This window comes from Poromitra crassiceps (genome assembly GCF_964638095.1).
Source record: "Poromitra crassiceps genome assembly, chromosome: 7".
Classification (NCBI taxonomy): Eukaryota; Metazoa; Chordata; class Actinopteri; order Beryciformes; family Melamphaidae; genus Poromitra; species Poromitra crassiceps.
In genome coordinates, this window is record NC_139628.1 from 34,574,595 (window position 1) to 34,586,871 (window position 12,277).

General features: G+C 45.7%; 1 protein-coding gene and 1 pseudogene across 2 annotated transcripts; one reads left to right on the forward strand and one right to left on the reverse strand.

Annotated features, from left to right (window-relative positions):
- Nucleotides 1-4,168: 4,168 nt before the first annotated feature.
- On the reverse strand, nt 4,169-5,332 carry LOC310779236 (beta-1,3-galactosyltransferase 2 pseudogene; annotated as a pseudogene). The gene has a single exon. The product of its transcript is annotated as a beta-1,3-galactosyltransferase 2 pseudogene (transcript).
- A 4,567-nt stretch (nt 5,333-9,899) lies between these two features.
- On the forward strand, nt 9,900-12,252 carry dctn6 (dynactin subunit 6). The gene is made up of 7 exons (XM_083639843.1): nt 9,900-9,942; nt 10,184-10,248; nt 10,349-10,454; nt 11,354-11,442; nt 11,584-11,631; nt 11,769-11,911; nt 12,026-12,252. The coding sequence occupies exons 1-7, from the start codon at nt 9,905-9,907 to the stop codon at nt 12,122-12,124; spliced, it is 588 nt and encodes a 195-aa protein (XP_083495969.1). The 5' UTR covers nt 9,900-9,904; the 3' UTR covers nt 12,125-12,252.
- The last annotated feature ends 25 nt before the right edge of the window (nt 12,253-12,277 follow it).

The window sequence follows — 12,277 nt, forward strand, 5'->3', positions numbered from 1 at the left end:
AAAAGGGATTTTGGGTCAGTTCACACAAAAGAGGATGCCACGCCTCCTTGGAATATAATGTAACCTTCATTCCACCTCAGAAGGTTAGGTAACATCTTGACTATTACAGAAATGTATCATGTGTTGGGCTATTTTTTTTAATTCATGGCAAGAAAGCTTCCACAAGGCGAAAAGTCAAAAAGTGTCCCATGATACTCCCCCCCCCCCCCCCTCTTTAACTTTTAGGTGTTTTATTACAGGAAGTGTATGAAACCCATGACCAAAATACTCGTCAAAAACACCAAACTGCAGGGCCGCTGGAAGTCATTTTAAGCAGGGGGTGCTGGGAGGAAGGGACTCTCGGTGGGGCCCGCAAGGGCCCCGCCGAAAAAAAATTGGGCGTTTTTTTTAAACATTTTTTTGCCATATTTAGAGGAATATCTCATTTTAAATCAACATTAGGATACTGTTGTGATGTAATTATTCAGTATTTTCTCCTTTTCTCACTCATTCAGAGCAAAGAGGGAGATATATAGCATGATGATAATGCTCTATATCTCCCTATTTGCTCTGAATACACCAGTTAACATGACACAGACTTAACATGATAGAAATATTATCAGCAAACTTAATGACTAGACTAATTATTCTGATCTGAATGGCATATATCAAGAAACATTGACTCCTCTCTTTGCTGTATAGTGGGAGGTGCATTTTTGAGTAGGCTATTAAAATAGCATGTCAAGTTCACATTTCTTTATTGCCAGATTAAACAATTCGTATTGGTTGTTGGTTGGTTCAACACAACATGTGCGTGCATGCGCGCTTCTTCTTCTCTAGCCTACAAGCATGTAACTTCCTTGATTGTTATTGTTGATAATTCTATTTAAATAGGCTACATTTTCATTTCCCGAAACATTCTTAAACAAGAAAGGAACATAGTGCACTGCAAAATATTTTTAATTACATTTGTAAAAAAAAAAAAAAAAAAAAAAAAAAAAAAAAAATTGGGGGAAAAAAATCTAGGGGGTGCTGCAGCACCTGCAGCACCCCTACTTCCCGCGGGCCTGCCAAACTGGTATCCTGGACTCAACTTCCCACCATGCACCACTCACTCACCTCTCACCTGTGCCACTTCCACCTCATTGCACAGCTGCCCACAATCACTCCTAATTAGCTCACACTGCCTTTAAGAACCCTGTCGTTTTTCAGTTGTTGTTGAGAGCTAGCTTGTAGGCCTTGGCTTGGGGCCCTTATTTCCCAGGTGTGCGTGTAGAAAGTATGTAGCTTTACCCTTTGTTGTGTTGTGTTGTTGGCAACTAATGTTAGCAGGTTTTGGAAAGTACAACAACAAAGTAAGATTTAACACAGTTACTTGACGTTTATCACACACCTAGGTTCAGAGGCCCAACTACCATTATGCAGGTAATGCAGTTGCATTGGGGCCCACAACAGTTTAGCACGCACTGCCCCTCCCTCTTTATCTCACCATTATCGTATCATAAAAATCGACGCAGAAGCTTTCACAGTAGCCTACTCAATGAGCCAATGCATCTGCTCCATGGTGTCACATACATCATTCATTCTGAATCATTCACCAAATAAATAACATACAACTCCATACAACTTTTACATAGTATTTTACTTACAGTGTCAAGCAGGCCAGGGTTTGAGAAATTCCGAGATCATTCTAGTGCGGTGTGGGGGGCCCAGGGGGCGCTGTTCCCCCCCCGGTTAGAGAATTTTGTCAATTTTTAAAGTAAAATGCTTCAATCTGGTGCACTTTGAGAGCAAAATTAAGAGGCTAGATAATATCTATAATATCTATAAAGAACTACAGACATCATATTAGATTAATATCCTCTTTACTGTGCTGTTGCTTTACAATGATACACAAAATAAATGTCTCCCCACATAATATATACTCTGCATACAGGTCACATATGGCAGAATACTGCTCAATTAAATACAATGACCCATCCACACAAACATCACTTACAGGGGAGTTACTTACCCATTCACTTCAATAGAACTGTCCCCAAAGTCTAGCCCCAATCTAGCCCCAATGCAAAATTTGAACGTTGTGGTGAGTTATGTCTCTTCCTTCTATTCACCTTATTCACCACGCTCACTTTTTCTCTCTTACGCGTTACACGCAATTGTATTTTTTTTCTTCCGGTTCAGCGCGCAGAGATGGCCAGTATTTTAAATACATGTATGTATTTAAAATACATGTATTTAAAATACATGTATTTTTTAATTTGTATTTGGCTGGACCGAGAAAAATAAGATGTAATTTGTATCAAGATACTTTCAGACCTTGTATTTTGTGTATTTTAAATACATAAAATACTTTTTTCTTTAATTTTATGTCATTTTATTCTCAAATTGACACATTCTTACCATTGACACAGGTTTAAACTGTGGAGAGAAAAAAAATGTGACATGTCACTTCTACTCTTCCTCTGATTGGCTTACCCTCAGAACAAACTCAACCACAAATCAGAGGCAGAGTAGGGTGGGTATTAGATATTGCATGAACTGGCCTATCTGCAAATGAAACGGTTTACTTTATTCAAACCAGTGTATCATATTAGAAAGACACAACTAATTATCTTCTTAATTAAAATTGGAAAAGTGGGTGGCAGTGTGTATGGCGGCAGTGTGGGTCATGATTGTGATGTCATCAGTGATGTCACTCGAGCAACTGATTACCCAACTGTGATGTCACTCAGGCAGTTGTGATGTCATCAGTGATGTCACTCCAGCAACTCTGATGTAGTATGAGCCGATGGTGCACATTTGCACGATGGCACCAAGGTGGGTGGGCGGTGTCTGTCTGTCAGTCATGATTTTGGGAGCCCGTGGAGCCGGCGATTTCCATAACTGCAGCCATGGCACATCATCTCCAGGGATACTGTTATGATGTCAGATATCTAGGGCTAACATGGTCAAAGTTCCAAAACTTGAGGTTAACATGTAGAAATGCTGCCTGTAAGTCTGCCTCACAGAAGGTGATTAACAGCTGAAGTGAGGGAGAAATTAGCTGTGCTGAAAAACAACTAAAACTGAAATGAAAGAACTGTAATGTGTTAGAGGGTACACAAAGGAGAATACTGTCACAGAGGACTAAGAGATGATTTACCATCTAAGGAAACCAGAAAATGTCCCACTTGAGAAGCTGGAATCAGAGAATTAGGACATTTTCCTTACAGAAATGGCTCAAAATGATGAATAGATGATCGAAATAGGCAATGAATGTAATATTTGGCAATGAATTGATGGATTGACTAATTGTTGCAGCTCTTGATCAGTTTTTATAAAATGTATTTTTATGTATTTTCAAAATACAAAATACGTATTTGTATCTCAAATACATTTTTCAGACCAGTATTTTGTATTTGTATTGTGATACATTTTTTGAGCAAGTAGGCTATTTGTAATTTGTATCAAAATACTTTATGATGTATTTTCGCCCATCTCGGCCAATTTCAAAACAAAACGTCACTATAATAATGAATGAAGTTTGGCAACATTCAGAATTAAGCTACACTGCGGCCAACTTCAGTTACATGTTCATAGCGTTACTGCTGTGTGTTTTCTCACTGCCAGTAGCCTACAGTAGGGTTTGACAGATAGCTAGTCCGACCGGCCAGCACAGCCAGCGCTCCCAGTCCTCGCTGCTCGTTAAATAAACTAACTCAAGGCGTTATTCTGATAAACTGGTCACATATGTTACCTTCTCACCCGCAAAATATTAAAACTTTGAAACAGTGGGGTTTTTTTTGCTTGAAAACAGCTTTTTGGCAAGTCTAAAAATTACTACGGTAGGCGTAATCTACTTCCGTGTCTAAAACCGGAAAGACGATTACAAAATGACGTCATGCAGAAGCGTCCTTGTATGGGCAAAGAATAAAGTGAATATAGCACACAGAGAGGAAGCAAATTGTTGCATTTCTGATCAACTATGTCATCTACCATGTTATTTATGAGGGCTTTAAAACATCAATGACAGATGAATAGATTGGGGGGCCGGGGCTATAAAAAACAAATAATAACAAAAAAATACAGAGGTCATGACCTCGGTGTTCTCAATGGTAGCTACGGGCATGGCCCCTCTCCCAGCGCCATCTTGCGTAAAAAAAAAGAAAGAAAAAAGAAACAAAGAAGAAGCGCACGTGTTTCAGTGTTAACAAGCGTTGTGCTTGTTGCTCTGCAAGTGGTTCCAATACTTGATGAGTTCGTTGGGCTGGAAGTCGTGGGACATTATCAGGTGGCTGTATGTGCAGCTGGAGTATGACACCCGGAAGTCGTTGAAGAGGAACTTGGGCGGCGGCACCGGGTCGATGCACAGCTTGGCCAGGCAGATCGCCACGTACACGTCCTTCAGGTGCAGCCTGGGTATGCTGAGCGACGCCTGGTAGATCAGCTCCGCCATGTCCCCCGAGAACACGTACCCCGTGCCCGAGCAGAAGGCAGGGTAGTGCTCGCTGGGATACAGCTCCGGCGGCATGTACCACTTGCTGTTCTTGTTGCGGTGTGGTCCGTAGCCCCTGTACAGGGAACCTGTGAAGTACCTCTGCCTGGGCGGAAGCTCGGGCTTCAGCAGCTTCTGGATGAGATACTCGGTGTTGACGAACATGTCGCTGTCCGTCTTCATCACGTAGCATACGCGCGGACAGTGGGTAGCCACCCAGTTCATGCCCATCAGGGTTTTGATAGTCAGGTTGTGGTACGTGTCCTGGTAGTCCTGTTGGATGATGTCGTGGTGGACACGGCTCTCCTCCTCTATGCTGCTCTGGAGGAAGGTGTCCGAGCCCTTTCCCGCGCCGAGCAAAAAGAGACGAACGAAGCCCAGCCCCATGCTCTCGTTCCCCCACGTCTGGCGGATGGCGTTGCGGGCGCTGGTCTGGCCGGGTTTGGCAGGGATGAGGAGGATGAGGAATGGCGTGCTGTCCCTGCACTTGAAGGGCTCGTCCAGGATGTAGCGGTAGGGCTGGGCGCTGAACCTCCCTCCCACACCCATCTCCTGCTGCAAGTTGTTGTTGTCAAGCCCCATTACACCCATCCTGGTTCCCCCTCCTGCCCCTGCTTCGCCGCGCTTAGGTACCACATACCCTGTCTCCCTCCAGAGGCTCCTGAGGGAGGCACTCTGCTTGGCCTCTACCTTGGGGCCGTCGAGGCCCGACGGTGTAGGCCAGCGTCCCGGCAGCCAGTACTGGTAACTGAAGAACAGGAAGAGGGTGAAGAGCAGGGCCAGAGAGAGGAGGCCAGCCACGCGGGTGCGGAAGAGGGAATGCTTGACTCTCAGGGTCATCTTGATGGGACAGCAGTGCCAGCGCCTCCACTGCATGGTGCAAGTCGGGGTCGCACGGGGCTGCTGCTCGGGTCATATACAATCAAGTGGTACAACAGTGATGATGTCACAATTGCACAGTGACATCACTGATGATATCATAGACATTGTGACATCATTGTGATGTCATCAGTGAGTGATGTCATCAGTGATGCAAAGTAGAGAAATTGTGCGCTGTGCGTGCAGAGATGACTGATGATGTCATAGGCGTTGGGACATTATTATTATTATTATTAGGGGGAGTGCAGAGTGGGAATTACACACATGGCCTCCGTTGCCCCTCCCTATGGCCGTGATACCCTGAGATCCCTAAGGCCACCTTGGCAGTGCCCAGCTACCAGCCTGCTACTGTCAGTTGCTTTAAAACCATCAGTAGTCTCTGCATGTTAAGAAGTGGCTTCAGTTTGATGTAGCCTGTCCTATGCAAAGGATGTGTAATTGGCTCATTTTAAGACACATTTAAAAAAATTCACTCTTCGGCCAGCAAGACTAATGATGAACTAACCATTTACAAAACATGAATATACATTCAATCATGGCGTGTTCCACCCCCAAATCGAGTGGGATTCAGCGTGTTGTCGTGCTACGCGAGTGGGATCCGCGGAGTACCAGGCAGCCAGCTGCTTCGTGCGGAGGGAGCGGAGTCAGCGGACAATCCGATGAATGGGTGCTGCCTGCCCGCCTGGAATCTCCGAGGGCAGACCCCTGACAACCAAACAAACGCTCTCAAGCGTGCGCCTTTTACGCTATTTCTGTAAATACGATATCCCTGGAATGCGCGTTTTAACGAGCCAGTTACATTTCTTTGCATTCTTAGAGATTATAGTTTTTGTTTTTTGTTCATGTTTCTAACAATTGGCCAATTAGTAGTTAGTTTATGGGATAGGAATTCTGCAGATGACAGGCACTAGGCGCCATTTTCTACTTCATTTGGAAGAGAAAATTATCCTGAAATGAAGATTTGATTGACAGCTGCATGTCGTGATATGATTGGTTGAAATGGGGTAGAAATCTGATAGTACAAGGTGACGTCAGCAAACTGTACATTACTGTTATCAATGAAATCTTGAAAAATGCACTTTTGATGTGAAAAAGTGTGAAAAACTAAAGAAATTAGATTGTTGTGATTTTGTTTGCATACATTATTAAATAGGTGCACTGCATACCCAGGTATTTGAACTAAAACAAAAGAAAAGTAATTTATGAGTTCAGCTCGACTTTAAGCGAAGGTAATATACTGTGGCGACCCAGAGTTTGACATGTGGGGAATTAGAATTTAATGTGGGGATAGGAAAAAAAGATATTGGGGAAAGCGTTGATGTGTTGGTGTGTTTTGGTACAGGGGGATATGTGTGGGTTGTGGGTGCCAGCGTGGGAGCTGGCCTAAGAAGGGAGGGGGTAATGTGGCGACCCAGAGTTTGACATGTCGGTGGTGATTACGACGTTACGTGAAGGCAGCGGACCAGCCAGTGTATAGGGGACTTCCGGTCTCGGCTGGGGGGAGAGTCTGGGAATACGAGGAAGCGGACAGGACGTGTGTGTAGCTAGGAGCTGTGTGTGTAGCTAGAAGCTATGAGTGTGAACCAGGAATAAAGATTGTACCAAGTATTGCCTCTTCTCCTCCTCACTTAATGATCCCGGGAGCGGATTATTACATTGGTGTACAGAAGTGTTAACTACGAACTTTGCCGCTCGCCTCGTGCGGTAACATCAAAAAAAGAGTAACGGAGAGACGGACTGTTGCTGCTCGTCGCGGAGGTTCCAGCCAGCTGCAAGCTAATCGGGCTGGATTTCCCTCAAGTAGGCCGGCTTGAGTGCTACAGTTGGCGTGTGAGAAGGGGCAAGGAGGAGCGGAGAAGAAGTGAAAATTAACGCCTGGGAGGATCGGCCAGGCGTGGGCGGCTAGCTGTGTCTGCTAGCTGCTGAAAGGCTAGCTGTGCGTGCTAGCTGGAGGCTAGCTGGTGTGCTAGCTGGGGGTTAGCTGGTGTGCTAACTGCTACAAACACCACGTGGAATGGCACACGTTGGTGGACCCTCGTCGTTGGACGGGGGGAGGGAGGAGCTACCGACTCCGGAGTTCAGCTCGGTACTAGCCGGCATGGAGGCCCGCCTGGAGCAAAAGTTCAGCGCGGTGCTTGCCGACGTGGAGGCCCGCCTGATGCAGGGGATCAGACGGCTGCTGGAGGCGACGCCTGCCTGGGCAGAGGTGCTTATGAAGCTACTGAGGGAAGCCACGCAGTGCAGAGAACGGCAGACGGAGGAGCCGCAGAAACTGTGTTGGACTTGTGGAGCACAGGGACATCTGGCGAGGTGTGTCACAGCATGCATTCGGGGCAAACCAGGTACGCGGAGCAACGGTACTGGGGGCGCCCGGGTGTCTGTTGGTCGTGCGGGGCGTTTGGACATCTGGCCAGGGAGTGTCCGGAGGCTGTCAGAGGACAGAGGACAGCGAGAGAGGAGAGATGCGCAGGCGGCTGGCAGGTGAGACTCTGTTGGTTGTGTAAGAAGCCTGGACATTTGGCCAGGAACTGCACTGAGTCTGTGGAGGACGAAGGAGGGACACAGGCTGAAGAGAACGTTATTAGAGTCAGGGGACTGACGATTGTGTCTCCAGAGGAGAATGTGTGCAGCCGGGGGGAAGAGGTCATTCAGGTCAGGAGAGTGTGGACTGCGTGTCCAGATGGACGGGTGTTGCTAACGCCGGAGGAGCCTAGCTGCTCTGCAACCCCCATGGTAGAGGACATCATCTGCAACGCTGTTACAGTCGGGAGAGCAACGCTCCTGTCTCCGGGTGAGCGAGAGGGGTCAACGCCGGAGGAACCAGCCCAACCTGACTGCTCCACACCCCCCACAATTGCGGTGCAGGAAGCCACGGTGGAGATCGCCGTCGGTCATTTTCTCCTTACTGGAATGAAAGCGCCGCCCCCTGGGGGTGGGGGATTGGAGAACTACTGTGTAGACTTTGGGCTGACGGGAGACGACGTGACCATCATGGATGTCGACGTGGAGGAGTGGAAACGCAGGCAGGCGGAGGACGCGGACATCGGTCCGGTGCTCGCGTGGGTGGCGGCCGGGAGCCGACCCCCTGGAGAGGAGATTCACATGTTTTCCGGTACCACGAAGGGACTGTGGAACATGTTTACGGACCTGCGTCTGGATGAAGAGGGGATGTTGGTGAGGAAAGGACACGGGAAAGAGGGGTCCCGGACGGTTGTACCCAGCTACCTGCGGGAATTGGTCTTGCGGTGGATGCACAGGGGCCCCGTAAGAGGTCATCTCAGACTTAAAAGGCATTTCGGGCCTGAAGAGACACTCAGCCGCATCCGTAGCATGTACTACTGGGGCAAACAAAAAGAGGACGTGCGGAGCTACTGCAGGGCGTGTGATGACTGTAGGGCACAGAGGGGGGACCGAAGAGAGTCACCCTGCGAAGGACTAACCCCACTGGGGGTTGGGAGGGACTAGAGTGCTTCAGATGGGACAGAAGCTTTGAAAGGGGGGATGGAAATGGCGGTTTAAATGAATGGAAATGTGGGTAGAATTTAAATGAATGGGAAAAGAGAAACGAAATAATTGAAATGTGAGTGAAAATGAGTGTAAAAGGAAAGGGGGAAAATGTCAATGATGTAGATGATGGTGTGTGAAAAAAAAAGAAAAGAAAAGACTGTTGTGGGGAATTAGAATTTAATGTGGGGATAGGAAAAAAAGATATTGGGGAAAGCGTTGATGTGTTGGTGTGTTTTGGTACAGGGGGATATGTGTGGGTTGTGGGTGCCAGCGTGGGAGCTGGCCTAAGAAGGGAGGGGGTAATGTGGCGACCCAGAGTTTGACATGTCGGTGGTGATTACGACGTTACGTGAAGGCAGCGGACCAGCCAGTGTATAGGGGACTTCCGGTCTCGGCTGGGGGGAGAGTCTGGGAATACGAGGAAGCGGACAGGACGTGTGTGTAGCTAGGAGCTGTGTGTGTAGCTAGAAGCTATGAGTGTGAACCAGGAATAAAGATTGTACCAAGTATTGCCTCTTCTCCTCCTCACTTAATGATCCCGGGAGCGGATTATTACAATACTGTCTATGTAGGCTACAGCTTTATCTTTATAGTTTTATTATTGTTTATAATAGTGGCATTCACCTTTGTGGTCACAGATTGACTCCACAGTCTATGCAATCTTACAGGCTACTAGTAGGTGGGCTACATCACATAATGAAAAGGCAGGCTTAATTAAGACTCAAGTTTTTTTATGTTTGGCAACTAAACAACAACAAAGTAGTTTAAGATTATTTTTTTTGTTTTTATAAATAAAACATTTGTTTTATAGCATAGGCTACATACATTGTATTAATATTACATAAACAAGATGACTATTACATCAGAGTGCATAGTGTTGGAAAGGCTTGTTTTCCTCCATTCACACATTGCAGTATTAATCGCAGTATCAAAAACATACAGTAGAGGGAGGCAACGTTTCAGGATGGTGTTTTCAGACAAAAGCAATCGACCCTGAGCTTCGACTCTGCTGCTCTACAAGGCATACTACTCGATTGCCGATGGTTTAATCGCCGGGGTAGGATGATGTCAGACGTCAACAAGCAACCTGCACAGAAATGGTAACATTTCCTTGGCGTTAGCCTTCTCGCTACGCTATCGACTTATTTTGAAATACTGCATTTAATTCGAGGGAGACATTCAATCTCAGGCGTTACAATCGTGTCTATGTTGAAAACCCCGCTGGGGGAAACCACTGATGACAACACCCACATTATCAGCTCGGTTCGTTTTATCATTTCAAAGCCTAGTCTGGTTGTATGTAATCAAGCCTAGCGCGAAATACTTTCTGTTTTCTTGCAGTACCAGAATCGCAGCTGGAGCGGTTGTGTGTGTAGAAAGCGAAATAAGAGGAGATGTGACCATTGGTGAGAATTTGTTTTTCTAATTTCAGAAGCACCATCTTTTATCCAGCTGTAATATAATGCTGTAATAAGATGCTGTCCTGTTTCTGTTTCCTACCTGTAGGTGCCAGAACAGTTGTCCATCCCAAAGCTCGGATTATAGCAGAGGCAGGCCCTATTGTCATTGGAGAAGGCAATCTGATTGAGGAGCAGGCACTTATCATTAACAGGTAGGCCTAGCCTAGACCACCACGAGTTTCCAAAGTCTGAGACTGTGGGCCTCCCCTCAGAAACTGCCGGCTTCATTTCGCCCAATTCCTGGATGCCTGTGGCCTGGGACCATGATTGCTATTTTGATCCCATAGACACTCAACAATTGAGCCAAAATATAGAATGATATTGCTGTTTGACATACTTCAGTCTACATCAAAGACATAAAAAAAAAGGATCTGTCTGAAGACATCTATTTATTTCTGACTGTGGGAAAGTCGGAAAAACTAATATTCACCAAAACTACTATATCTCATATCTCGGAACTATCTCTTTAACAAAATCTCACATCTAAGCTATTTTGATAACTAATGTAATACTAATGTAATATCATTTCACTTCTATTCACTGAGCTTCCCCTGAATGGTGATGAGTGGTAATTGCAGGTGAGATCCAAACAATGGGCTTACTATAAGATAGTGACTTTTTTGAATGAAAATGTTTGAGGTTATATCTATAAATCAGGATTCTAAGAATAAAGGCGGAATTCTGAAAATAAAGTCAGAATTTTGAGATTAAAGTCAGAAATCTCAGATTAAAGTCACAATTCTGAGGGAAAGAAGGAGCATACATGTGACATCACTGACGATGTCACTGATGATATTATCGACAGTGTACTGGAATTTGAATGTCTAGGGTCCCTAGATTTTTGTGACGTCAAAATCGGGTCACGAGCCAAAAAAGGTTGGGAACCCCTGCCCTAGACAATCACTAATTCTGCCATTACTTTTTTTTATTGCTTATTTTCTATCCTATTCGTGGGCTTATTCTCTATTCTTATTCTTTCCCCCTGCTGAATCATATTAGTGTTTGTTGCAATTATTCAGAATATACTGAGTATCATGTATTTGATCTTCAGTTATCCAGAGAACATCATGCCAGACACAGAGGGTGTTGAGCCAAAGACCATGACCATTGGGATCAACAATGTGTTTGAGGTTGGATGTGGTATCCTTTGATTGGTAGTCTGCATATGCCTATCAATTGGAAAATGTTTGAAAATGTAATGCATAAGTTTGTCATGTAATTCTATTATCTAAGAATTGGTACAGTTGGTTGCAATATTTTAAATCCTTAATTCTAGTTAAGTCTCTCAGTCTTTGAAAATTGGAGACAACAACGTGATCGAGTCAAAAGGTAGGTCCTGTGGACACTTTACATTCCTGTAGCTGACACATTTACATTTTGCATCTCTTCCATTTTAATTGTTTTCACGCAACTGTTTTCTGGTTTTATCTTTGAAACACCGTCTATTTGCTGGCGCTAAATCGTAGCTGATCTTGGGAGGAATGTGATCCTGACCAGTGGCTGTATCGTGGGCGCCTGCTGCCAGGTGAACACGTGTGAGGTCATACCAGAGAACACCGTCATCTACGGCTCGAACTGCATCAGGCGTGTGCAGACTGAGAGGCCACAGGTCTGTCTCCATTGATACAAGGCTATTGTCGTGACTCATGAAGTTTGTATGTTTGTTTGATATGGCTGCGTGAATAAACAGTGGTGAATTGTATCCATTACGTCTCTGTTTCAGCCTCAGACTCTGCAGCTCGACTTCCTCATGAAGATTCTGCCCAACTACCATCACCTGAAGAAGACGATCAAAGGAAGCGGCACACCTGTCAGAAACTAACATGGGGTCATCTCAGCATGGTGAACACTCCCTACCACCCGAAGCATCTGCACCAACACACACCAGAAGCACCTCGCTTCAGGCTGCACCTTCACTCCTCTTACAGTACGTGGCCACATTCGCTGTGAATCCCTGCTAGGGCCGCCCTCGCTC

What these genes read in the sequence shown, in the direction of transcription:
- dctn6 (XM_083639843.1), top strand. Translation starts at nt 9,905, where the DNA reads ATGATGTCAGACGTCAACAAGCAACCTGCACAGAAATG. An exon ending in CAGGCACTTATCATTAACAG is followed by an intron (nt 10,455 to 11,353) that starts GTAGGCCTAGCC and finishes TTTGATCTTCAG; the next exon opens with TTATCCAGAGAACATCATGC. An exon ending in TGCAGACTGAGAGGCCACAG is followed by an intron (nt 11,912 to 12,025) that starts GTCTGTCTCCAT and finishes TCTCTGTTTCAG; the next exon opens with CCTCAGACTCTGCAGCTCGA.